Source organism: Porites lutea, chromosome 14 (genome assembly GCF_958299795.1).
Source record: "Porites lutea chromosome 14, jaPorLute2.1, whole genome shotgun sequence".
Taxonomy (NCBI): domain Eukaryota; kingdom Metazoa; phylum Cnidaria; class Anthozoa; order Scleractinia; family Poritidae; genus Porites; species Porites lutea.
Genome location: NC_133214.1, coordinates 20425782 through 20453767, shown reverse-complemented (window position 1 = coordinate 20453767; position 27986 = coordinate 20425782). Strand labels below are relative to the sequence as shown.

At 39.5% G+C, this 27986-nt stretch overlaps 1 protein-coding gene across 1 annotated transcript; it reads left to right on the top strand.

The window, feature by feature from the left end:
* The first annotated feature begins 29 nt into the window (after positions 1–29).
* Positions 30–26629, top strand: LOC140924043 (endosome/lysosome-associated apoptosis and autophagy regulator family member 2-like). Its single transcript, XM_073374045.1, has 12 exons — positions 30–193; positions 6281–6543; positions 9386–9633; positions 10322–10414; positions 13251–13368; positions 14176–14370; positions 17790–18076; positions 19735–20087; positions 20713–20944; positions 21555–21742; positions 23271–23524; positions 25304–26629. Exons 1-12 carry the CDS (start codon positions 30–32, stop codon positions 25885–25887), a joined length of 2979 nt encoding a protein of 992 aa, XP_073230146.1. The 3' UTR covers positions 25888–26629.
* Positions 26630–27986: the final 1357 nt, after the last annotated feature.

Sequence of the window (27986 nt, the reverse complement as noted above, 5' to 3'; positions counted from 1 at the left end):
ACCACATTTCATCTCAACACTTCGAAATAATGGCGCAACTTGCCGGTCTCTACGTTGTAATTTCACTCCTTTCCATCGCTTCGTCGTCACAGCCGCTGAATTGTACGAAGGGTGACTATGTTCAACAAGTTTTGCCTTGCGATCCTCGAACTTCGACTCGATCCGTGGTTTATTACCTGAACTCCTCTACATGGTAAGCGTTTTACATTTAGCAGTTGTTTCACTAAATCTTGACATGATTTAAGTATTACATGCTCAAGTGATATTGGTTTTACATGCTTTGAGAACGTTAGTATTTGGAGATCGTGCAGCCTTAAAAAAGCTAGCATGTCGATGCAGTTTTAACCATGGCGCTTCGCTGGCCCAACTCTCAAATGAAGTCGCAAACATTCCTAAATTGCTAAGATGTGCAATGTACAACTTTTCAAACAAGAACTTTTATGATGTGAGCCGATCAACACGTCCAGCTTTCATGTTAAGGCAGTCAGTTTTAGCGTTGTTTTTGCTGTTCATAAATTTTTGTTGATGCGGCTAAAAATTAAGGTGATTCCATGCACTCAATATGACTCACCTATATGTGAACGCGCGGATATCTTTGGAATCAACTTTTCAGAGATCTACCCCAGACTCTTCCGCACATTCCTTCCTCAAAACTTACTTGTTTCGAGCAAAATGAGGCGCCGAAGGCACGTCGCCTTGAGAGGTTTATAATTGTCGTCACGTTCGAAGCGCGTGTAACGTGCGTGATGTTAGCGACCTTTAAAGTCAGCTGGCCCATCTATACTTGTATTTAACACTTATTCGCCGAGGGCGAAGTTAACATTGTTGAATAATCCCCGAGACGAAGTCGAGGGGATTATTCAACAATATTAACTGAGTCTGAGGTGAATAATTGTTTTAGTATATTCACACGAAGTGATCTCAACAGAATCAGAAAGGGAACCATTAAAAAACGATTAGTTTGATTGACGGGTGGATTCATGCGTGAACACGAAGCCGTAAACAGTGGATGCGCAAAAGTTATATCTTTACAGTATCTTCAAACATGGCAAATGATAGTTTTAATCTTTTTGTATCGAGTTTTGTAAGCTTTAGCATCAACAGTTTAAATGAAAACGCCGAAAATTTAAATTACTACCCAATTCTGAGAAGAAAAGTAGAGCTTTACAGGGGCGGATCTAGGGGGAGGGTGCAGGGGGTGCGCACCCCCCCCCCCCCCTTCCCTGAGATGACCTGTGGTTTCCTAATACAACTGGTATCCTGCAAAAAAAAAAAACTATGTGGTTTATTGCATGGTGTTGAAGTAGAGCAAGAGACGAGTGCACCCCCTCCTAAAAAAAATCCTGGATCCGCCCCTGCTTTATTTGTTTCTGTTAACTCACCTTGAATGAGAAAGTTTTCTTTGTCGCTTCTTGCAAATGTTGTCAACAGCGGCTACGATCAAGATGAGCGTTGTTTTATATCTCCAATGTTCTTTGTCTTGTTAACTTGCTGGCACGTACAATTTTCGAACATATTTGCCTTCCTCTTTTCCCCATAAATTAACTTCTATTTATAGGCAAAATTGGTCTTGCGAGAAAATCCCGAAATCACAAAACAGCGACAAAGCGACCTCGTTTTCCTCTGTAGTGGTAAACATAGCTTCGAGCGTACAAAAAGTCAGCTACAGTAAACCACTTCACGCTGTTTAAACACCATGAAGTCTTTTCTTGCCTTCGAAGTCATCAGCACTTGGATATTCGTGTATTTTCAAAAACGCTTTACTATGAAACTTTGGCAAAACACCCAGTTCACGACAGCGATTTTGTTCTGCTTTATATTCACCGAATGGGCTCTGAGTCAATAGCGGCCTCATGGGCTATTGACTCAGGGGCCATAAGGGCGTGAGGAATAATAATTGTTTTAGTAAAATCCAACTAGTTGGTCAAAAATATCGAGAATAAAAAAAATTTAGCTACTTAAAGCTAGACTTTAATCCTTTTTTACGGCCAAAAAGCCGGCGCTTTTCGCTACTACATGTAGTGGGCTATAACATATAGCCTAGTAGTAGCTCAACCAATCAGAACGCAGCATTGATAATAGACCACTAGTTGGATTTTACTAAGACGTCATAGTCCGAAATAGCTAACCAATCGGATTGCTTGAATTACCAAGATCACTGAGTGTGTATACCTAAACTTGTATATATTGTGATGGTCTGCGTCCTGACGTCATCTAGTGTGTGACGTCACGGAATATTTTGTGTTTCCAGGCAACACCGAAGAGTGTGTTGCTTTGGTCGTATATCTATCAATTTGTTTTTTTAGCAGCTGTTTCAGGAGTCGGTAAGTGCTTTTTGCAATGAATTTCGAACACAAAAGTACTTTTAAGAGCAAATGGAAGCGATTCTGGATAATTTGCCTTAAGATTTGAGTGAAAATCAACGTCAAAATATCTTTGAATTCATGTTTAATAGGGCTCGATCAACTTTATACAGGTGGCGCTGGCGGAAGTTCTAGGGGAAAGGTTTAATGAAATATTTTCCAACTCTTGTCACCTCAGTGTGTTCCATGTGGCCTAGTGGTAATGATACGGCCTGGCGTGCAGATGGTCCTGAGTTCGAATCGGGCAGAACCTGTTTTTCTTTTCTCTTCTCTTCTTTTTTTCTTTTTCTTTTAAACGTAAAGTATTAACGAGTCAAATGAGTCAATGAGTCAATGAGTCAGATCTGAAAAAATAAAAATTTCGGTAGAAACAATAAAATTAAGCATTACTTCTACTGATTTTGTCTACTACCTTCATTGCTGCCTGCACTAGGCCTATTTCTGACATGAAATCTCGCCCTGGGCTGTTTGTTAGCAGTTCCCAGGCCCTGCCGCATAGCAGAAGCGAAAAATAAGCCAGCCTAAATTTTGTGAGTGCCTCGGAAGAAAGTGTTTAATTCCCTTTGAACACAGCGCTTAAAGTAAATTGAGATAAACCTATTATGGAATTTCCTAGCGCTCAAAGACTCAAATCTGGGAACAGTCGTTCTTTGATATATCCGGTTTGAAGTAGAAAATTGGTCATGAGTGCGAAGGAAAGCTCCACTTTTATATCTGTATCAGTATGTTCCTCATTAGCTTGTCATGCTGGTGTAAAGGTAAGTATCCAGGACACTAAGCGTTCGTTCCAACAATCAATAGCAGTGCGGTTGTTTTCAGTTGATAAACTTCCCACGGTTTAGTTCACCACTTTTTCCAACAAGTTTTACTTGCCTCAAAAGGTGAATGATGCTACAAGGCGAACAAACTAAATTACAATTTTTGTAATTTGCCCGAGGAGGGGTATGAAACAGCGAGTCGAACAGTTTTACACAGTCAGTGTTTGTATTAGAAGCATACAGTGTACGAATAATTATTGTTGAGGTATTACTGTATACCCATTGTAATTTTAAGTAATGATCCGGGTAAGGTGGATAGCAATTTCTTTTGTTATGCGGCAACGGTGCTTTCCCACATAGGAATGTTCTCATTTTTACACAGAGAATGCATAAACCTACATGAAGGCCGTTTACGCATTAAAATGCATTTACACTCCACTTTGAAAGTGTGTTTTTTGTGTTAAAAGATTTTGACCAATCACAAGAGTTGAAAACAATAGCCAAGAAAAGTTTACAGTTTTACATGTTCCCCACATAGGATTTCTTTGTTATTCAGACTGAGACCAGATTTTGTTAGATGAAAGATGGTTGGAAAGTAAGGATGAATATATGTACCGCTTTGTGAAGTTTTGTTTAACTTTTGCTGTTTAAGCCCATCAGAAGTAAGTACAGACAATAGAAAAGTTAGCACCTTTTTTGCATTCCAACATGTTCGTTGCCGTTGTTGCTATCGTCTTTATCTGGACCGTTTCTTAAATAGCGTTTAAGGCTCGTTGATTGATTAAAATCTTTGGGCATTCATGGTTTGCATTATGTTTGTGTTTATTTACATTAGCTCGCCTCTTTAAAACTCGTGCATTAACAAATATGAACAACCTTGGGGCAGCACTTTACTTCTTGTATGGAAACTCTAGTAGTAATGGATTGTCTGATGGTTTGAATGGTTCTTAAAGGGTGTCTAGGAAGGCTATTTTTCGGGGCATGCACGTTGTAGTAGCGGCAGGGCCTGGAATATTGCTAACAAACAGCCCAAGCTGAGATTAATGTCAGAAATAGGCCTTGCATGTGCAGGCCGGCAATGAAGCAAGTATAGACAAATTATGTAAAAGTAATGCTTAATTTTAACTTTTATTTTTTCAGATCTAACTCATTGACTCATGACTCATGACTCATTGACTCATTTGACTCATAAAACATCCGTTCTCTTTTCTTTTCTTTTAGTTTTCTTTTAAGTTATCGCAGTTTTCTTTTGTTTCTTTATATACTGTATTTATTCGGCTATAAGCCAAGCGATTTTTACACAAATTATAGCTAAAGTTCAGTGATATTTGAGCCCAAGAGGGGGCCTCGGCTTATGGCCAAGAGTTTTTTTTACAGAAAAGGTTTTTCAGTGCATTGAAACTCTACTAAATGGGGATGTATTCAGTTACAAGCCGAGCATATAGCACTGGCAAAAGAAGCGAATCAATCGCGATACTACAAATCTGAATGTTAAGTTAGCTAGGCACAGAAATCCAGTCCCAAATTGTCAAAATATCTGACAAAAACAGGTCAAAACCAAAATCTCACATTGGTAAGCCTTTTACAATGAGGGAATGAAAGTGCAAAACAAATGAAAGATGTCAAGGAATGTGTAAACGAAAATTATCCGCCATGTTGGTCAAACATGTGCTTCGAAACATATGCCTGGTTACTAAGCACAGACTTCGAAAGCAACGCTGATACGATGTAGCTTGATGTAGTTCGTTTTGATTGAAAGGTATGTGATCATTTCAAGCATTATGCGACGAAGTGATAGCAGCGAAAACCCAAACAACAAATTTAAATATTGTATGTTTCCTTAGAGTCAAAAGAGAAGGTCATTTTTTTTCAAAATTGTTAAGTTTCAAGTGCAGTAGCTAAAAGTATGGTCTCGGCATATAGCTGGGTGTTTTGCAGTTATCATTCGTTCTTGGTGATGCTGATTCTACAAGTTTAAAGTTTAGGGTCTCGACTTATCGCCAAGATCGGCTTATGGCCTAATAAATACGGTAGCTTAAGTTTTTTTAAATTTATAAATTTTCTTCCCTATTGCCTTATTTCCCTTTCAACTTCTTGTCGTTCCCCTGAAGTCCTTCGCGAGGTCCTTTGATTCACGTATTTCTAGAAGAGTGGTTTCCAGAATCTTGCTTTTGGCAAGTATATTTTGTACAATGAGCTCCTACCCTGGAATACCCTGCTAGCAGAGCTGCCCCTCTTAACCACTTGCTTGGCAGTGATATAAATTAATAAGCTAGTACTACGTTACAGTTGAACCTCTTGGTATGGACACCTCTCTAATATGGACACCTCTCTATTACAGACAGTTTCCTATGTAGTGACAAAATTCTCAGACATTTCCTCTAAAAAAAATTTCTCTAATACGGACAATGGACACAAAATCTCGGCCCTTGGGAGCAAATTCAAATTCTTTATTATGGACACTCCAGGACAAGGTGTCGATAATTTGGGGTATATGTACTATTTCCTGTCGGCACTTACACAAACATTGACACTTTATCAGTCAGCGTGCGATACCAATACCAGAACAATGTCTCAGGCGAATTATTTTGTTTTGTTCCAAAATTCGTGTGTACTAACATTGTAGCTTCTGAGAAGGAAGTACAATAACATTAATCAATTAACAAGACACTGAGTTTTGGGCTTGATTTTACTTACTGAACACTTTAACCTGTCAGTGGGGTCTTAAAGTGACGTAATCATAGTGACCTCTCTAATATGGACACCTCTCTCATACGGACACTTTGATCTGTCCCTTCAGTGTCCGCATTAGAGAGGTTCGACTGTATCCCTTAGTGACTGAATGTAAGCAAAACTATTATAATTCAAGTAGTTTAGGGTGCAAAACTTTACAAAAACCAACAAACAAACAAGCAAACATTACAAAGAAAAAGACAATGACATTTGAATCTCTGCAGTGCATTTCAGTAAATTTTTCTTTAATACTAGGGATTGCTTGATCGACTTTATCAGAATAGATTGGGTTCAGCATAAAAACTGACACTATTTCCTTATGCTCATATTTTTGATTCAAGCAAAAAGCTGGTGGGATTGCTAAAGTTGCATGGTCACTAATGGAATTAGTTTAATTAGCTGAACAAACTCTTTGATAATTTGCAGTACTGGTGGCGCGTTTCCTCCTAAACCTCAACATAACATACCCTGTGTATGCCCTCCTGGTAAAGGCCTGAATGAAAGCAGCCCCACCAATCACACATGCACTCCATGTGCAATTGGAGAGTATGGATCAGGGGGGGAAATCATCAATAATTGGAGGGATTGGACTGGAAATGGCATGGTACCTCCTGAGGGATCAGGTCTTATTACATATTGTGATATTTCAAGAAAGTATATCAAACATTGTGATTCATGGAAAGCAAGTGGTAAGCAAGGATAATTATTTTTAAAAATTGATGCAATATGTTAAGAATAAGGGCGATTGCTTCTTCACAGGGCTCTAAACACTGACAAAAAGATGAAACCACAAGGCCCTAGGCTTAGTGCTTTCATCCGTTTCGAAGTTTTTGGAACCCGTGATAAAACTCAAAGCCCGAATTTTTGACATGTCCTCTTAAATGAAACAATAAAAAATTATGCAGTGACATGTTTTTTTGCTGGTATTGCATTGTTTCCGTGAGTTATGTTAATCAATAGAACATCTCATTAAAATGCAAGTGTTTGATCTCGATCAGGTGAAAAACATGTTTCATCTCAGATGAAAACCTGGTGATATTTTATCTGGTGTTTCATTAGGTATCAAGGTTCATCCATCGTACCCAAATGGTCGTCATTTATTGGCTTTTGAGTGCCTGAATTATTAATGAGTTTGACAACTTACATGTAGTTTTCGGTCTGATCTGTTTTCCCTTCAAGATTTCTGTTTTGTGGCTATGGCCTTCCCAATCTCAGTTTAATAATAAACAATAATATTATTAAATAATAATATTATTATTTATATTTTCAATTCAGACTTTTCATTGGCCCTGACACCAATATGTATATTCTCCTCACTGCTCTGCAAATGTTTCTTATTAAGTAGTGAGTACGTGTCTATTGAGAGAATTTGTTTAATCATCAAGGCATCATCAGTGATTAGTTTTGACATTCATTCTTTATTGACCTGTATGTTTGATCTGGTTGTACAGTGGAGGATCCAGGGAAGGGGCCCAGGTGGCCTGCCCCCGCTTATTTTTTGACAAAATTTTTTGGGGGAGACCTCCCCCCCCCTCTTATCTCAAGGTCTGCATCCAGCTCTGTTGTAATATTGCTAAAGGAGAAAGTCTTCTGTAGCTTAGTGATTGAAAAGCTGAACAAAAACAAGTGACGTAGTGTGTAGCAGTTAAACAAAATACAGTCCAATCCTGCTTTACAGACACTTCATTAACACCTATGTGTTGTAATAAACCTTTTATTATATACACTGCAGTGTTTTACAAGGATTTCTACAACCGAGAAATGTGGTATCTGAACACAGGTAAAAATACGATATTATTTTTACATGTGAAGATATCGATAATTTCACTGACATCAGGTTTGTCTCTTAAATTGTACTTAAATTCGTTGGTGTATCATCAAAACATCTTCGGGTCTTCCTCGAAAGTGCTCGGCAATCTTTGGAAATCTTCGGACATCTTCGGAAATTTTCGGAAATTCTCGGAAAATGTTCGGGAATGTTCGTCTGGTCTTCGGGACAATTTGAAAAATCTTCGGAAATCTTCGGAAGGTGGTCCGAAATCTTCGGAAAATCATCAAAAACGCCATCATCAGTATGTTTATATAATAAACAGAATAATACATGGACGCTTGGAGATATGGAATTTATCTTCTCGTGTTCACATTCGATATCTCACTCGTTCGCTGCGCTCACTCGTTCGATATCGATGTGAACACTCGAAGATAAATTCCATATCTCCGCGCGACCATGTATTATTCTCTATTTCTTCTTGAAGGTAAATAATCTCTCAGTTGACAACATGTTGATGTTCCCAGCACTACAGTACACCAGATAGGATGATTTGTAGATGCCAATTTTTAGACTACTTTTGGCATCCAATGAGTTAGTTTAGAGAGTATACTTTTAATATTTATTAATATACACGTAGAGATGAGCAATTTTTGAGTGCTCAAGTCAAGTCAAGTCAAGTCAATTTTTATTTAAACTCACACAGAATAATTTAGTGCTTTAAAGTATAAAATCGAGAGGTTGCGAAGGGAAAGAAAATTTCAATTGTAGGTTCACTGTGCAGAGTTTGGGACACCTAAATAGTTCGTGGAACTAACCGAGTAGGTGACCCAAACAAGAATATGAGTAATAGATAGAAGAAGTATAGATACAAAATAGTTATTTTAGATAAAAAAGTATTACTTCATTAATCAAATAGTAGTTAAGATAATATATATATAATCGTAAAACATTAGGATTCAATAATATTATAAACATCAATCACAGAATTCTTGATATGTTGACAAAAACTGGAAAACGGCTTGATTTTCTTAACATCAATAGATAAAGAATTCCAAAGTTTTGGACCAGTGTAACTGAGAGAATGAATGCTGTATTGAGTGGTATGAACAGATTTAACAAACAGATTATCAATCTGTTATTGACGTGCGCATGTATTATATGAATGAATAATTTATTCAAGATACTGGGTTAAAATAATTAACAAAACAATGGATCCTAAATCCTATGGATTTAGTCCTTGGAATTACGGCTTTTTGAAGGATTGGATAGAGGTGTTTACTTTAATGTTGCTAAGTTATGTCCTCTTTTATGTCTTAATCATTTTGTGCTAATAAAAGTTTTTGTCTCACTTAAACAACATAATCTGCTTAACCCTTTAAGTCCCAATAGTGACCAACATCAATTTTCTCCTAACAATATCCATAGATTGTCAAGTGCAACATCTATGAGAATTAATCGAATGATCACAAAGAGAAAAATCTCTGATCTTTTATCAATTTCTCCCGACTAATTCTGTAAGGAAATGTATAGAAATCAGTTTGGAGAATTTGTTTGTGGATATTGGGGTTTAAAGGGTTAATACAGACACTTTCTATGGACGCTTCAGTGTCCATACTAATGGGTTTTGACTGTAAAAATCTCTCAGCGAAGTACTTTATAAACACCATAAAATTACTATGCCTTTATTATTTTTATCTTTTATAATGCCTTTGTTTGTTTGTTTGTTTGTAAGCAATTCCATTTTTTATTGATTTACATAGCTGATGACTACACACTTGAATCTGGTGACAATCGTGGGTCAAGATGCCTGGTTTCTGTATTACTGATGACCAAGAAGTTTGCCCTGACTAACAACAATGTTAGTTTTGACTATCGCGTAGACAGCCGAGACTGCAGACCTGGAGTCTCTAGATGCAATGGTCTAGGTTTCTTTATTGATGGTCAGCAAGTACTACAATACCAAGGAAACCAGTTTCACTGGGTTACAAAGACTTATAATTTAAAGAAGGTAAGTTTGAATCAAACTTTGCTTGCTGATAGCGTTATGCTTCATAAAACAGAGTTGTGACAGCTGGGCTCAAAATAATTGACATTGGCCATTTATGTTGACCAGCCCAACAAATTTTGGCCAGCTTGATCATTGTTTGTTTGTGACTGGTCAAAATGTATAGAAAATACGTATTTCAAAGTTGAATAGTCAAGCAATTAAAGTAAAAAATATCCCCTTGTAAGCTCACAAATTTGAAAATAGGAAATCTACATTGTATAGGGCAACATATAACTCACAGGAGTGTTAACGAAAAAAAGGAATAAATTGTATTGAATATTATTAGATGAACAAGAAAACATGCAATCTTGTTAATGCCACCCCTCAGTACCACAGGGTCCCCAAAAACCAAACCTACCACCCTCAGTACCACAGGATACCCAAGAACCACTGAATGCCACCCTCTCACTACCACAGAATGCTCAGGATTAGCATTTGCCCTTTTCTAACATCAACAATTAGCATGACTTAGTTTTGGTTTCTGTGTAGATATGAAAATGTGCTTGTGAAGGAAATAAAAAGATACTTGTGAAGCAAAATAGACCTGTCTTGAACAGCAAACATCATTTTGACAAAAATTATCTGTAAGTTTGATATTTGTGTAGGTAGCCAAGCTCTTCAAATGCTAAAATTCATACTTGTATTCTAGGGTTCTCATACACTGAAGTGGGTTTTTCGGAAGAGGTGTTTTAGTTATGGATATTCCTTCTTAGACAAGGCTTTCATCCGTTCTATAACCTTGGTAAGTCACACAATTTATAATGGTAAATATAGAACTAAGCGGAGTTAAATTTTGGTCTGTTATAATCATCTCTAGGGGCAGGCACAGATCGATCCAAACCAACTTTCACCATTTTGTAGAAAACTGTCAGATATATTTGACAAGAGGAAATGAAACTCTTGATAAGAGAATTTTTATTTAAATCAAAAAAATAGTGCAATCGGTCATGGTTGAAATTTAAAATCCATGGCAATTTGAGACAGAAGTAATGGCAACTTTTGGCTATTATAAGAGACTTTGGTGTTGGATTAATATTAGCAATGTGACTTCTGCTAATTAATAGCCTGTTCCAAGCGTTCAGATAGTGGAGAGCAGTGCGAGGTGAAGAAAGCGATGAAAAGTAGAGGGGGACTGGGGAGAGAGGTGCGGGAACGCTTGTAAGAATTTTTAACAAAAGTGCGTTCCGGTATACTAGATCCTGGGGTGCTTACCATTTGACAGAAAAATCCGGTTGGGGTGTCGAAAGCATAATGGTAAGCGATTTGCCAGTTTCTTGTAGAAATACCACATCCGTTACGGTTTGAATCCAAAAAAAAGGGCGAATTTGTGTCGCGTGAGTCTGGAACCGAGAAGAAACTGAGAAATTGCTTAATGGTAAGCAACATTCCGTTTGGTTCGTACCAACCGGAATGAAAGGACTACCTCAAAACGTACTCCTCAATTTTCGGTTGGAATTTCCGAAAAGTGACCTTACCATTTTCCTTCGATCCGGAATTTCCGAAATTTTCCGTTAAATGGTAAGCATATTAAAGATGAAACAACAACAACATGATATTAATTTGAGGAGGACTCGGAAAAAAATCCGAGTCCCAGATGGGATTTGAACCCACGACCCTCCGTGATCTAGTCGGATGCTCTAACCACTTGAGCTACTGGAGACTCTATGGTGAGCAAGGGCCAATTTGTGGGTCTCGACTGGAACCGCATCACGCGGCTACACAGCCAAGTAATGATAGGCACACAAGAAGTGAAGAACTCACTAACAGCATCGCGCTGTCACCTTAAAGCATATCAAAGATGCGGCCAACCAACCTCCAAAGTGAGTGTATTAAAGATGAAACAACAACAACATGATATTAATTTGAGGAGGACTCGGAAAAAAAATCCGAGTCCCAGATGGGATTTGAACCCACGACCCTCCGTGATCTAGTCGGATGCTCTAACCACTTGAGCTACTGGAGACTCTATGGTGAGCAAGGGCCAATTTGTGGGTCTCGACTGGAACCGCATCACGCGGCTACACAGCCAAGTAATGATAGGCACACAAGAAGTGAAGAACTCACTAACAGCATCGCGCTGTCACCTTAAAGCATATCAAAGATGCGGCCAACCAACCTCCAAAGTGAGTGTATTAAAGATGAAACAACAACAACATGATATTAATTTGAGGAGGACTCGGAAAAAAATCCGAGTCCCAGATGGGATTTGAACCCACGACCCTCCGTGATCTAGTCGGATGCTCTAACCACTTGAGCTACTGGAGACTCTATGGTGAGCACCCCTGGTATACCCTCTGATTGGTTGATTTTGACAGTTTTTGTCAACAGTGGAGCGTCTTCGAGCACAGCGAGAAATGCGATATGGCGGTGATGACAGACTCTACGTCCCGTCCAAAATTCGAACTCGCAATAAACACAGCGCTGAGTGACTTTTCAAACGTGGAGTCTAAACGCGAAGAACAAAGGAACTGTTTAAAACACGTAGTCGGCAGGATAGATGTCTTCGCAATTCCACCGACTGGCTTTGGAAAAAGACTTATTTTCCAGCTTTTTCCTCGAATAAAGCGTGCGTTGGAATGAAGGCAGGATAGAATGCCATTTCAATTGTTGTGGTAACTCCGTTGATTGCCATCATGAAAGACCAAGTGGAACATTTGAACAAAATCGGAGTAGCAGCGGCAATGATGGGAGAAGATGTGGATGAAGCCGTTAAAAGTGGAAGCTGTGAAATTGTATGATCCTTCAAAATTCACTCAAAGGCGTACTGCAGTCACAAATCGTGGTTGTCTAAGGAATGGACCAAAGGACTTCAAAAGGAAAGCTTGGAAAGCAAGTTGCAGCTATCGCTATTGATGAGGTCCACTCAATCACCGAATAGTAAATTTTCTCTTCGTTTGTTGGGCATTTTTATTGCTCGAGTTAACGATCTGTATTGAAACGGCTTTCTATCGAAATGAGCGATATTTGTTTGTCACTTGATTCATAATTTTTTTGTCACGTACACGCTGAAATCATGTTTTTAAAGCCGTAAATAAATTACTTCTCCCACTCTCTATTGTCTGAAAGTCTTACATTAGGTTTTTAGTACGATTATATATACATAATATTAATTTTTGATCTGAGAAATTTTGATTTATTCGTAAGAAAAATAATAAATGTATGGAGCTGTAACATCAGTCTTGATTGATAGGTGAAGACCACCTACAGCTGATGCGGTCTGAGTGGGTGGATGAGTCTATTTAAGACAAATCTAACAGGCGTTCCCTCTCTCACCTCTCCTCCTCCCTCGCTTTTATTTTTTCGCGCTCCTTTTTACTTCGCACCGCTCCCCATTATCTGAACGCCTGGAACAGGCTAGCTAATTAACTACGTACAGTCAACTCCCTTTATTGCGGTAGGCAAGAGTTGACTGTAATAAATATTGATTTGCCAAATTCCACGCACCTCTGTTAATGTTCACCCAAGTGTGTCAACAATCCAAGGTTCAAAGATAAAAGTAAGGATATTACATTACGTTTCTTCTTCGTTAAAAAGTATTTGTTTAATTTATGTATTTAAAAAGACTGTGTATTCTTTAGGTTGGCTCAGATGAACCAAACGTGAAATGCAAACCTTGTCCACCAGGTTACTTCAGTAATCAAGAAGGTGCCTCACAATGCACTGCATGTTCATATTTTCAGTTTCAGGCGAAAGAAGGTTGGTGCATTATTTATCACATAATAGACCTTTGTGCACAGGCCCTGCTGGGGGGGGGGAGGGGGGGGTCCCATGTCGCCCATCTGAATTTTAAAACGTCTCGTGTCCGTGTTTATAAATGCTTGTCGCTTATTGTCAGCTTTGCCGTAACTGTCGCAATTTGGCCAAGGGAGGTTGTCTCTTGTCACGATTTCATTTTATGCGCTGTCGCTACTTTTTGGGCCATGTCGCTTGTTGGAATTTACCCTGGCAGGGCCTCATGTACAGAAATCCCCCCTCTCAGCTATTCTTTCAATTCACAATCATCATGAGAGGTAGATGAGACTGATTAAGACTGATCTATAATTCCTTCGAGCTCTAGGGGTCAATATTATTATTTTTATTTTACAAGCCAGCTAATTCATAACAGTTGATATACATTTGTAACTATGAGTAATGCATCAAAGCAAATGAAATTAGTCTTATCTGGTATATCTGCTGCATTGTGAGTTCCTAGACGGAACATAAATTCCCAGAATTTGTGGCAACCTATCAGAATTGAAAAGGACTGATTATTATGTTAAAATACCCTTTCTTTTGTTGCAATAAACTTGCATAGCTGTTGGCCATGTGAGGGAAATGCTTCATAGTTCCTTCAGTATAGTAGGTAATTGTCAATCAACCACTTTCACAACTGTTGCTGGTTTTTGTGGCAAGTGTGCTCAATTATTTTGCCTTGTTAAGATCTATTTTTGTTTGTTTGATTTTTTTGAAGAAAGAACTTGTATCTGATAAGAGCTCATTATTTGAATATGTGCATGTTTTCAGGTCAGACGAAATGCGACCCTTGTCCAGAAAATACGTTTGCCATGATAGGTGCCTCAAAGTGTATCCCATTACCTAAATGCACTAAGGATGACATCATTAGCGCCCCTGGAAACTTGACTACATGTTCCTGTAACAATAATACTGGTGTGTGTACAACCACAGTACAAGAAAAGTTTGTCACCGTTAACTTAAAAGGTGAGTCAACGTACCTAGATCTATTAAGCCCCCCCCCCCCCCGGGGCTTATTTATTGCAAGCCCATTTGATGGGGGGGGGGGGTGGGGGGCTTTATAGAGATGAGGGGCTTATTTAATCTAGAATTGATGGTGATATCAGTTGTCTATAAAGAACTAGAATACAAAGTGGATAAGCTTAAGAACAAGAAGTTTTAGGTCATGCAGCTGAGAATGAGAATTTACAGTTGTGATTGATTTATACAGGCTATATTTTATTCATAAAAAATAATTAGGGGAGGGGATGGGGGCTTAATAGAGAGGGGGGCTTATTAATTTTCTTCCCCTTAAAAGGGGGGGCTTATTAGAGGATGGGGAGTTATTTGAGAGGGGGGGCTTAATAGAGGATTTACGGTAATACACAAATTTTGTGTTTTTTTTTTAATTGTTCATACAGATGGCAGCCTGAGAAAACCACCACTGGTTTTGTTGCAAAATGACATCTGAGAAACAAGTGCACAAATTCTATACTGATGATGCGTCACTAACCAGATCTGTGTAAGGCTTTTGTTTGGTTGAAGCAAATTTCCCTTGCTTCATGACCCATCAGAAGCACTACCAAGATCTGGATAGTGATGTGTCATTAGTATGTAATTTATGTGCTTGTTTCTTATACATCAATTCATGGTCAAACCAGTGATGGCATCACAGAATGTCGGCTGTTTTCTCAGGCTGGACGTGGCATGAACAATAATTAATTAGAGCACTAGACTTGCAATCTGGATACCCCACTTTCAAGTTCTGCCCAGATTGCTAGCTGACATTGATCTCAATAGTTGCAAGTTCAAATCCTTTCTGCACTACTTATAATTAGGTAACTGGTTTTCTAAAACAATATGATCTAAGGATTTCTTAGAGAAATTAAAAAATGCTTCATGCTCGTGCTAATAAATTATTTCCTCTATAATAGTTTAGAATAGTTGTGAAGCCCGACAGACTTCTTTGTTTCATGTTTTCGTTAGCTTTTTTAGATTTGACCATGCACAACGTTCAATAACATTCCTATCATTTTGAACGTAGGCCTGGTTCAGACTCTCCAGTTTTTGAAGAGAAAATTACACATTAAAGTTATTGAAGTAATTCCTTTGATTTGTTTTTTTTTTTTGTTTTTTTTTTTTTTTGTTTACCCTAGAGTCTCTCCTTTATTATTCATTTATTTTATTTTATTTCACTCCTTCTATCATTTATTTTATTTCATTTTATTATTATAAAATTTTTATTTTTATTGTTATTATTATTTTTCATTTATTTTTTTTATTTATTTATTTATTTATTATTATTATTATTATTTTTTTTTTTTTTCTCCCTCCTCTCTCTTCTTTATTTTTTAACTTTCGAAGAGGTTGACATGACTGCTTTGCAGTTTGCCGGTCCCTCTTTTCCCCTTTCACCTTCCTATCATCCCTCTTATTATTTTACCTTCTAACCCCTCATCCTCATATACTTATCCTAACTCTATTTTGAGGTTGACATAGCTGTTTGACAGTTTGCCAGTCCCTCAATACTTATTCTTTTTATTTTTCAACTAATATATTTTATTTAATCCTATCCTTATTAGAATTTCAGTAATTATTACTTTCTACCTAATAAATTTTTGCACTTCTTTGAGGTAGACATAGCTGCTCTGCAGTTTGCCCGTCCCTCATTATCAGTGCTAATCTTAACATCTAACTTTTCTGTTCTGTTTGTATACACACAACACCCTTGTATACACACACCCTCCCTCCCCACCTTACCCACTATTTTAGTGGAGACTTGGGAACCCTTTCATTAGGGATTCCATACCACACCTGTAATGCCACAAAGGTTGCTAAATATATCTACTGTTCCTTCTTTTTTTTTTTTTTTTTTTTTTTTTTTTTTTTTTACAAAACTAAATAAGTTCGACTTTGGAGTGTCACTGGTACGACATCTGATTCAGACGGCGCACCGTGTGTCGAACCTAAGTTAGGTCTGACAAAAGTTCGACAGACTGTGTCGAACTTAACGCTTTTGCCGCACCAAACTAAAACTGCCGTACCAAATTGATTCAGACGCCGCTCTTTTGTTGTACTTAATTCATCAGTTAGGTTCGGCACATGAGTGGAGCGACGTCTGACCCGGGCCTTACTGGCCAACAGAAACATCGCGTTAATTTATTCAGTCACAGTTTGTGAACAAGAAACAAAGGATTGTACACTGTCAGGGAGCTTCCAACATAAACTGCAGCTTTTTTTTTTTTTTCATCTTTGATGTTTGCTGGCTTTTATAACCAGTCCCCTCTACTAACTAAGTCTTCATGTTTTATTTTCAAATGATTATTAGTGCAGCAGGATTAGCTCAGTTGGTAGAGCACTTGACTGCAGAGCGGGAGGTTGCGGGTTCGATTCCCGGGGTCGGACCAATACTGAGGGTCTTAAAATAACTGAGAAATGAAGGTACTGCCGTTGCCCTGCAAATGGCTAGACCTTCGTGTGGCTCGGATAACCACGTAAAATGACGGTCCTGTCTCCAGTAGGAGACGTTAATGTAGTGTCCTCAATTAGCACTTTCTTGCTAAGGACATTGACACTCAAATAAAGTGCATTTTTTTTTGTTTGTTAAAGGATGGGAGGGGGGACAAAGTGGGACACTAGAATACAGAGGGGAGGACACTTAAAGCAAAAAATGGCAACCCAACCACATGACCAGGTTAAAAAATCCGGTCAGCAAGAATATAACATGGTTATTGGAGAAGCTTGGTTTTCTTGACCATGGAGGAAAAAATAAACACTGATTTCACGGAAACCACGACATACTGCATGCAATTCCAGAGTACAGGGAAGGGATAAATAATCCTTTGACCAATCCCTAATTAATGTTATTAGCAGTCTGCCATCTTTTCCTGTATAAATGACTGCCAGGAAGAGTGGTGGTGCCATTACCACATTTGTCACCTCCTATGTGAATTGGGCAGGATCCTTTATCTTTTATCCTGCAAGCAAGCTCTCCGGGGGGTTCTGGTGGTGCAAAAAAGGAGGGCACCCCCCTGCCAGAGCACCTCAGAGAGCTTTCTCGCAGGCTATTTATCCGTGTGTGGACACAGTGTATCTTAGACCCTTTAGGTGAAGAATGAACCTCGCAGTTGTGAGCACAATTTATGCAATTGTGTAAGAGAAGCCTGAAAAAAAAAATCAAGACTTCAATGGGAATGGAACCTGTGACCTCGCGATACCGGTGCGGTGCTCTGACCAACTAAGCTATGAAGCCACTGGTGTTGGGAGCAGGTCAACTATGTTTAATATGTTCTGTTAAAAGAGATGAAAGGTGACAGATGTATATGAAATAAATATATGTGAACTGCGGAAATGAAATCAAGTGAAGAATGATCTTTATTAATAAAATCTCGTGAATTATTTGATAGATGGAAAAGGACCAAGGATTCTTTGCAACCGACAAAAAAATTCTACGATAACTCCTTCATCGAAGACAATGCAATGTCGTTGTCAACCTGGATTTGAGATTTTTCAAGGCAAGGATGGACAAATTCAGTGCAAACCGTGTTCAAAGGGAAATTTTTCTACTGGTGTGAAATGTGCTACATGCAAAGCTGGCCATGTAGCCTTGCCAGGCAAGCACTATTTTTTGTGGAGGAATGACACATTACCAGAAGGCTTCTCTGCTTCTTGTTCCGGTGACTGTACTATTGAGGTTTGTCAAATATTTAGAAGTTCTTTAAAAACTCTGACGATTGTTTTCAAGATGGCGAGAAACACAGCTAGGTGCTCTCGTAACCCTTTAAGTCTCAATTGTGACCAACATCAATTTTCTCCTAACAATATCCATATGTTGCCAAGAGAAATAGTTATGAGAGTTAATAAAATGATCACTAAAGAGCAAATGCTTTGATCTGTTATCAAACTCTCTCTTTTAATTCTTGAAGGAAATGTATGGAGATCAGTATCGAGAATTTATATTTGGATATTGGGGCTTAGAGGGTTAATGGACTACAAGTAGTTCCTTAGGGATAGTAGAGCGAGCAGATGCACGAACGCGCGTGAAAATCGCCACCCTCGAAGAAGGTCCTCCCTCCACGTGTCATCCTCGCGGCTGGTCATTTCTCACGCATTCTTCTATTTTGCTCGAACTACTACTCCTCAGAAAAATGAGGAAGAACTTGACTGTTATAGGTAACTGTTATGTCTCCTGAGCGTTCTTACTAGGGACCTTACAAAACTACGACGGCGACGGCATCGGAACCTCAGAAAAGCAAAGCAACAACTTTGCGCGTGCATCACGCTTTTTTGTCAATTTCTTTGCCTGCACAACTAAAAATGGTCAAATTTTAAGTTTACTTGAGAAGGGGAACGGCAAGGCGATAAATTCTACCATCTCTGTCTGAACTCGTGCGCGGTCCCATGCCTTCACTTCCAACCTAAATTCCCTTCTCTTAAGTAACAGGGCGACTTGGGATAATCGCGAAATAGTTTCAAAGGATGCGAAGTCTATTTTTCCGCGGCGTTTTTGTGGTCGTCGCCGTTGTCGGGTCGTAAGGTCCCTACTGAAAGTTCTAAATAACAAGTTTTGAAAAACTGTTAAGTAGACTTGTTTTTAAAAGACCCAAGTGCACTTGATCTGGTGACAGGCTCATAATGGCTAAATTTGGCTGAATTCCGGGACTCAGCCTCTTTAGGTAATAGGAGACAGAACAGTCTGTCCGGTTTACACTCAGTCAAGTCGAATAAAATTTTATCATGTTGAGCAACATCCTAACATCTTAATCGCCCTTGTTTCGTTTCATCAAATCTTCAAGAACAAGATGTATTACTCATTTGCTTGTTTCATTTCATCAAGGCTGAAAAAAAAATGAGATATGATACACATTCATCCCACTTATTTCGTCTCACCATAGCATCATTGCTTGAAGAACGAGATTTGATTACACAATTGGCCTGCTTGTTTTGTCTCATTATCTTACGGAACGAGATATATTACGTACACTCCTTACAAAAATTTCGGGCTACTTTACTAAAAATTTCTAGCAATTTAACTTCGAGGTGACTTTCGGGCGATTTGACCGGTTACCGTCTAGGTTCCTATGTAAGGTTATCCATGGCAGTCTTGGATGCTGGATTCCAGATGCCTTGTCAGTGGAAAATTGGACTTTAGATTCCATGTCAATGGAACCTGGATTCCGAATTCCAATCATCAGCGGGATTCTGGATTCCTTGAGCTGGATTCCGGATTCCAAAGCCCAGGATTCCGGATTTCACAATCAAATACTTTCCAGATAAATCCCGGAATCTGGATTACCTTACGTAGCTGTCCCTGAAAAACGGACTTAATAATCTGAAATACCTTTTTTCTAGACTGGTTGGATTCCAGCTGGGGATCACATTCGAACAGAACGTGTTGTGGGTAATGTGCACTCTGAATTGAGGTCTCCTGAAGTAGAGGTGGATTCAGATTTAGCAAAGCTCGTCTTCAGCTGCTCAGTCATGTGCAATTTGACCGGAGTGCCATCTAAACCCGTGAAAGGCGAGACTTTGGCTAAAATAGAGAACTGCAATCTCATACTTCAAGTGTGGAAGAATGGTTCTCTGAAGGATCAAGTAAACTGTACTCGTCCTAAAGGGAAGTTTATTTATCAACATGAGAAGCGACGAGATGGTAATTATATCACGCATGTTTATCCACTGGAGAAGGGAAGATATCAGTTCAGGTAACAGTAGAGACCTTTCCAGAGGAGTTCACGCTCATAGTTGCATCATGGGTAATCAGGGCAAGATGGCGGGAAATTCAAAGATTTGTATTGGAATTCAAAGCCAGCTAATCCTTCCTAAATTCATATATTTGATGCTTTCTCTTTGAAAAGAGTAGCTTACGAGTTCAAAGAAACAATACACTAAATCTGGAGTGCAAAGAATACGATCGACTTTTCAAAGAGAAAGCAACAATTGTATGAATTCAGGAAGAATTAGCTGGCTATGAATTCCAATACAAATCTTTGCATTTCCCCATCTTGCCCTGATTACCCATGATGCAGCTATGAGCGTGAACTCCTCTATTCTAAGACAAGGACATTTCGAGAACGAGATTTTCTCAATACTAAGTAGTGCGCACGCGTGAACCAGCGTCGTTTTGGCGGCAAATCGTGATAGCCATACTCACTCTACTACGAGTTTTGCAGTAGTGGCGGAAACATGTTATCAAATGTTGGAAGTTGGATCAATATTTGCGATCGGGAGAATGCTAATAACTTTTCTGGCGAAAAAAGTATAATTTTTGGATTTTAATACTACTGAAACCGAAATGTTTAAGTTTAATAGCCTTTCTTTTGGTTACAGATGGACGTTCTACCAGCTAGACGATACTTTCTCTTCAGCATTTGAAGCGAAGGTATCCAACATAAGCATCCTTGGTGCAAAGTCTGGCGCGGCTCGCAACTGTACAGCATGCCCACCTGGATATCATAGCACACCAGACAACAGTGACTGTAAAATTTGTCCAAATGGAACTAGCAGTTTAGCAGGTTCTCATAAATGCACTCCATGTCAAGGACAGACTTTTGCCGCACAGGTATACAGCTTCACGTTTGCTACAAGAGTCAGTGAGGGTTCAGTCACACACACTTTGTCGTTTTGTGGTTATAGCTTCTAAACAATGAACACTTTGTTATGAGTTGTGAGTAAGCCGGTCAGTCATTCAGTTAATCAGTTAATCAGTCAGTCACTTTATCAGCCAACAGTCAGTGAGTCATACATGATTTTCATATATTCATAACTTCGTCAGTGAGTTAGTTAGTCAGTCTGTCAGGAAGGGAGACAGTCAGTTAGTCATTTAATTAGCCAATCAAGCAGTCAGTCAGTTGGACAGTCAGTCAGCTAGCCAGTCAGTCATTCAGGTTATCGGTCCCTCAGTCAGGCAGTCTGGTATGATGGTCAGGTAGTCAGTCAGTCAGCTAGCCAGCCAGCCAGTCAGTCATTCCTGGCCATATGAATGCTGGACAGTAATCAAATGAAAACGTGACCCCCCCCCCCCCCCCCTTAACGCATCTGTCATACACCATGTAGTAACCTCATTTTGAAATTATTCTCGGAGATCGATTTACGTTGAGTTATTTCTTGTGTCTTGATGTTATTTCTTGTGTCTTGATGCCTGAGCTGAAGTGTTTTGTTTGTTTGTTTAGAAGGGTAGTGAAGAATGCCTTCCATGTGGAAGCAATACAAAAGTTCTACCAAACAAAGATGGCTGTGGCACAAACGGATGTACATTCAGTCCCGCACCTGGTGTAGATTATGACCTCTCTGCGCTTTCCCGTCCCGGCGGATCAATGGTTAAAGTCAATTTACGAGGACTACACCCATGGGGTCGAAGGTAAATTCCTTTCCTTCCCTCATCCTCTCACCCAGAGTATTTAAGGGTTGTATTTGCTACGACCAATAGGGGGTCGGAAAAGTTGTGGAGGAAGGTGTCTGCAGTCATTACTGCTGTTTGTGATTGCCTCAAAGCCCTCAACTGATTCTTCACAACCAACCGGCGTTGACCAACTTTTGGAAGATGAGAGCAATCGATGGTATATTGGAATGGAAACGAGGTTGATCGATGGATACATTTTCCTGGAAACGAGGCTGAAGGGGAATAGACCATTGATCAACCTCGTTTCAAGGTGCGACCGCCTAGCCGTTTATTCACGAGTGGACTAAGGAAATTGCGTTCACGGCTATCCAAAGACGAAATAGCTAAATTTCGAACCAGAGATTTCGGAAAAAAAGTCTGAATGAAAGAAATGCAAGAGTACGCAAAACATATTTTTCGATGGATGTTATGTACTTTTTGAGGAGTATCTGCAAAAAAAAAATGTTTGTATCTTGAAACCGTACCGAGGAATAGGCAAAACCTTAGAAGAAAGTCTTCGAGGATATAAGCTAAGATCTTAGAAATCTTTTGAATGAATAATAAAACAATTATTGAATTCGGCATTCATATGATGTGAGGAATCATGTTATCCACCTCAGGGTAACAACCGGTTTCACTACTTGTCGAATTCTCTACGTCTTAGTTCGCAACAAATTCGCTACATATTACTTTCTATAAACCACTGAAAATATTCCTTAGTCGCTTTAGAAAAAAAATCTTTTAATGTATTTCTTGCAGTTTCGGGCTTTGCCAATAGGCAGCGAGACGAATATGTACGTGGGCCTCGGCACACCCAAAGGACGAGACTCAAACGAACTCGAACGCAGCGGAGTTGTCAAGTAGCGAAACCGTTGTAAAGCCACCTCGGCCTTCCGCCTTGGTGGATAACAGTCTCCTGGATCTTCATATAGACCCTCCCTCGGTTTATTCAACTTTTGACATGCACCAGTTAAGGAAAATCCGTCGATACCACTGGAAAGATTGCCTTGAAATTAATAATATTGCCAATTTCAAAGTGATACGTCTAAAGCGTGCGAAGATATAATAGCTCCGCTAGGTTGTGAAAATTTACAGATGTTTGTATGGTGGGGGGCAAGTTTGTGCCCCCACCCCTCTCCCCCGCCCCCCACCACACCATACAGACGTCGGTAAAATTGCCCACCTACCCCTCCCCTAAGCCACATTAACACTTACTTCTCACTTAGGGCAAAATGTTGGCATAGGGGAGGGGTAGGTGGGCAGTTTCCCAGAAACGTATAATCATCCAAATTCTACAAAAATCCAATTTTTTTTTTACAAATTTCGCGAGTTTCGGGAGCTATTTCTTCATTAGTTTTCACTAAATCACTTTCAAACTTGGCAATTTTATTAATATTAGGGTGCTCTTTTCAGAGGTGTCGACGGATTTTCCTTAACTTGTCCACGTCAAAACTTGAAAACTATTGCTAATTATCATCGTTTTCTTGTTATTGCTTTCTTTCTTTAGGAGGTTCAGCTATGGCTATATATATTTTTACAGTTCAGAATATTATTTCAACCTTTGCACCGTTGATCATGACAATAGCTCGTGCACATCTCGTGACTTGATCAGCGGTAAAAGAGTTCCCCTTCGCGTGATGGCTTGCAGGTCTTGGTACAATGACGTAAGCATTGGGTCCGTGATTGGCTACAAACGAAAACAGGATATCCGCTCTGGCTTGATTGTGGAGTTGCTTCACGGTGACAAATGTCCCTATGGAGGTGAGTGCAGCCAACGAGTTGTTAACAAGTTGTAAGAAACAGTAACAGATTGAAAATTGAACACAATAGAGGAGAGAAGTCGTTACGTCATGGTGCCATGGCAGCAAAATTTCTGGATCTCAACAAACAGAAAATTTGAATTCGCATTGTTTTAAACTTCATCGCTCCTTGTCAATTTCTTTCGATTTGTCAAATGTTGGCGAAATTTTCTCGGGTTGAATCCGAAAAGACTGAATCTAAGTTTAGAAATAGAAAAAGAAAATTGTTGTCTCGTGTTCACGTACTCCATCAAGCGGGGGACGTGAAATTAGGATGTTCCATGTCGCAGTCGTGCAACGACGGCTTAGAAATGTAAAAAAAAAAAACGTGGTGCCCGTGCAACTACTGTAAACATACCGTTAAATTCCGAAAATAAGCCCCTCTATGTATAAGTCCCTCCAAATATAAGCCCCCGGGGGGTTTGTATTTGGAAAAATGCCCTCAAATACAAAGTAAAACAAAGCAAAAATGGTAAAATTCCTTCCAACTATACGACTAGCCTAATCGATTTTGAAACGCAAATTTCCCTCCGTAGATAAACCCCTCCGAATATAAGCCCCTCAAAAAGGGCCTTTGAAAAATATAAGCCCTTGGGCTTATTTTCGGAATTTTACGGTATTGCTTTTTTGCCGTTCTCGTTGCCGTCGCTGTCGTCCTTGCTTAAGCTCCCTATTGTGATCCAGAAATTTTGCTACCATGGTAACGTGACATCCCCCTCGCCTCTTTATAACAAAAGCTAGCTACAAGTGCATTCGTCCTCCATTACAATCCTATAATGCAGTTCGAAACAACACCGACTTTGTCCCAGGCTATGTGCAGACGACACTCTCCAAATTTTTGATCGGTTGAAAATTCGTGCGTTTAGTTGTTGCTTTCACAGGGAACCACAATAACCGCATGAAAATGTAGACGCTAAGCTGTTCAATAGAGAGCTTTAGATTGAGGACGAGTACCAGTGCGAGATTTAACTTAAAGTTTTTGCGCGTGTTCTTAAAAAAACACCTCGGAAAGCTTCATTTTCCTTTTTCTCACCAAAACAGTTAGTATGGTTATTATACTGAAGGAGGTAAAGCCGTCTCCCGATAGAAAAATGATAAAACTTCTTACATTTGATAACTTGTTCCCGCCACTACACCTAAACTCGTAATAGAATAACGACTACCACATTTTCCCGCCAAAATGACGCTGGTCCACGGGCGCGCACTACTCAGTATTGAGAAAATCTCGTAGTCGTAGTTGTCCTCGTCTCAGAATCTAAAGCTCTCTAATGTTTCGTGTGAACAGAACGAAAATCTTGAACGGTGCAATGTGAACCAAGTGGGCGGCCGAAATTTCGTCTGGTGCCCTGTGCACGTAGCTTCAGCCGTAACCTGGAAAATGGCCATTACACTTGTAAAAGGCGCGGAAGGAGAGTGGACACTTTGACATGTGCTGTTGTCAAGGTTTTAAATGTGCATCACGTTTTTTTGCCATTACACATGTCTTTATCGATATCGCACAATTCCATATTTCACGTTTTATTGAGCTTGGATACTGTCCGTTGGAATTCAAGTTTTACGTGGCGTTTCCGGTGCCGTCGGTCGCCGTCGTAGTTGCTTGAGCTGCACTATACCTTGATTGAAGATTCCTACCCTATCACCTCACCCGAACGGAACTGAAGACGGACCTTAAGCGACACGTGTGCCAAAAATATTTATCATAGGACTTGAGCTATGATGTGTTTTTTTATTCTGTCTGAAGGAAACAATGGCCGATACAAAACAGCTATTGACCTCAGATGTGACGTTACAGCTGGAGTGGGTCAGCCCGGAAGAGAGAGCAACTTCTCTTTAGTTCAACAGGGCTGTGACGTTCAATTTGTTTGGAAGTCCTTGTACGCATGCCCGAAATGCCGAGAACAAGACATTACACGGATTAAGGGAGAATGCATAAACGGAACCCGGAACGTCACGGTACTGCGTTCTATCCCATGCTGGGCACCTGGTGAATACCCTGGCGCTAATGTCACGACAGAAGAGTGTGTCACGCCAACTAAATTTGTCACGGTTACAATCACGGCTACTGTTCTGGCTTTTAGAGAAAAGGTATCAAGCAAAGTAAACAAGATTTTGATTGGCGTGGGAGTAGTGGTGATTGTACTTTTATTGGGCGTGGCTTTGTTCTTTGTCTACAAGCATCGCACGATCAAGTATCGGTACTTGAATTGGATGTCACGTAATAAACCCATGAGTCGCCTTGAACAAGAAGATGACGAAGATCACTTTATCGAGGGTGACGAACTCGCTTACCCCTCATATGATAAAGATGAGCCATTCCGAACCTGAACGAGACCCTGGTATACCACTCTAGTTCAAGTTTTCAATAGAAGTTAGAATAAATTGAAGAGTGCAAAAATTAATACCGGTTAGCGTTCTTCAAATTTGTTTTCCTACTTCTCGTGTTTTTACAGCGACTTGTGCCCACAAAGCTTTCGATTCCCAATACCAACAAACAATATACAGCTACTAAATTTTTGTCTTTATAAATTTGTGTTCGAATTTTCAAATACGGCGAGAAAAGTTAGGTTGTTTCGTGTTTCTCTTGTCCTGTAAAGGGTGCCAGTAGAACGCGGGGCGGAGTTGGGGCTGGGGTGGGGGTCTATCCTTTTTTAAAGAATGCTGTGAGGGTTGACCGTAACCCTAACCCTAGAGCTAAACCTAACCCTAAAAAAAGATAGACCCGCACTCCGACCCCGACCCCGCGTTTTACTGACAACCTCTCGTAAAATTGATTTTACGATATGTAAGCTATGATTTGAGAGTTAACTGAGTTGCATAGTTGAAATTTCCCATATTTCTTTTTTTTAGTTTTTATTTTTTGGCTAAACGGACAGAGCCAAGTGTATGCATTTCATAGGTGTCTATATCAAAGAGCTAGAGACGGTAAAGAACTTTATTTTTAAAGTATGTTTAATTTTTTAGTACCGTATAATTAAGCAATTTTGAAAAATGTTTTACTATTTAAATTAGGTTTTAGTTTCAATTGCTTTTTACTGATTTGCTGTAAATAAAAACAGTTTTGTAACAATCCCTTTTGATTACAGTCATTCTTACAGTAGGCGACCAATAGTTTGCCGAGTTGTTTTTCGTAGCTCATCGAGTGAAACGCGCTCCGACCGAAATTTTTCTACAAATCTGCGTTATGGGCGTGTCTCAAATAAACCCTCTTTGTTAAATTAATTGCAACCTCAGAGAGGTGCTAAATAAAGTTGAATTACAAGTAGTTCTTAATGGTTTTTTAACTTGACACCCTCGCAAGCCTCTAACAGGTACTAGGGACTTTAAGATCCAACGACGCGACGGCGACAAGAACGTCGCTAAAAAAGTGAATTTCCGTTCTTTCAGTCTTTATAGCGATTTATTCCTACCCACTTGCTTTGTCAATTGTAGGCGAACCCTCCCGAAGTTGAATTTTCAAGGGACCAAATTCAAGCTCAGAAAGAGAAATAAATCGTCGTTGCTTGTCTTCGTCCTCCATAAAACGCGAAATTAGGCATTTTTACGTCGTAGTCGTGCAAAAACGGGAAAGAAATGTACAAAAAAAGTGTGACGCACGTGCGAAGTTGTTGTTTTGCTAATTTAACCAATTGCTTTTTTGACGTTCTCGTTGTCGTCCTCGTCGTTGCATCTTAAGTACACGTTTGTCGGGGGTGCGTGCGTTGCGCGCCAGTAAGGTGTTTTGTTCCCTAGTGTGACTGATGGCCAGCGTGGAAGATATTTGAAGGAAAGGATGAATAAGGGCTTGCGATAGCGTGTCGGGCGCGGGAGTAACCTTCATTTCCTTCTTTACTCTCGTGCGTGTTTTTTTTACTCGCGGATCATTTTACGTTTCTGGGAAACTGCCCACCTACCCCTCCCCTAAGCCAACATTTTGCCTTAAGTAAGAACTAAGTGTTAATGTTGGTTTAGCGGAGGAGTAGGTGCGCAGTTTCACAGAAACGTAAAATGATCCGCCTTTTCATTCATAAATCAAGCGATTGCCACGCATGCCAGTGAGGTTCACCGAGTGCGTGGGGATGGAGTGCGGGGACAATTTTAGCCATGAATGAACGTCCCGAATAATTCCTCCTGGATCTACGCGGATACAACATTCAATGCCTACAGTGCAGGATATAGGTGTAATAATTCGAAGCGTGGACCAACAGGCGATTAGGCTTTGATTGGGCTGGATTGTGCTAGCATAATGTTTGGCATAAATCGTCAACAGTAGCATAAGTTTCACCCATTTTCCAAAAAAGAGCACTGCTGCATAATTGGCACTTGTTACGTAGTTACAGAAGTAAAAAGAAAAAGCGTAATTTTTTGCATGAGCATAATTTACATAAACTAGCATAATTATTGGCATAATTTTAGAAATATACGAGAACTGCTAGTAGTAGCATATT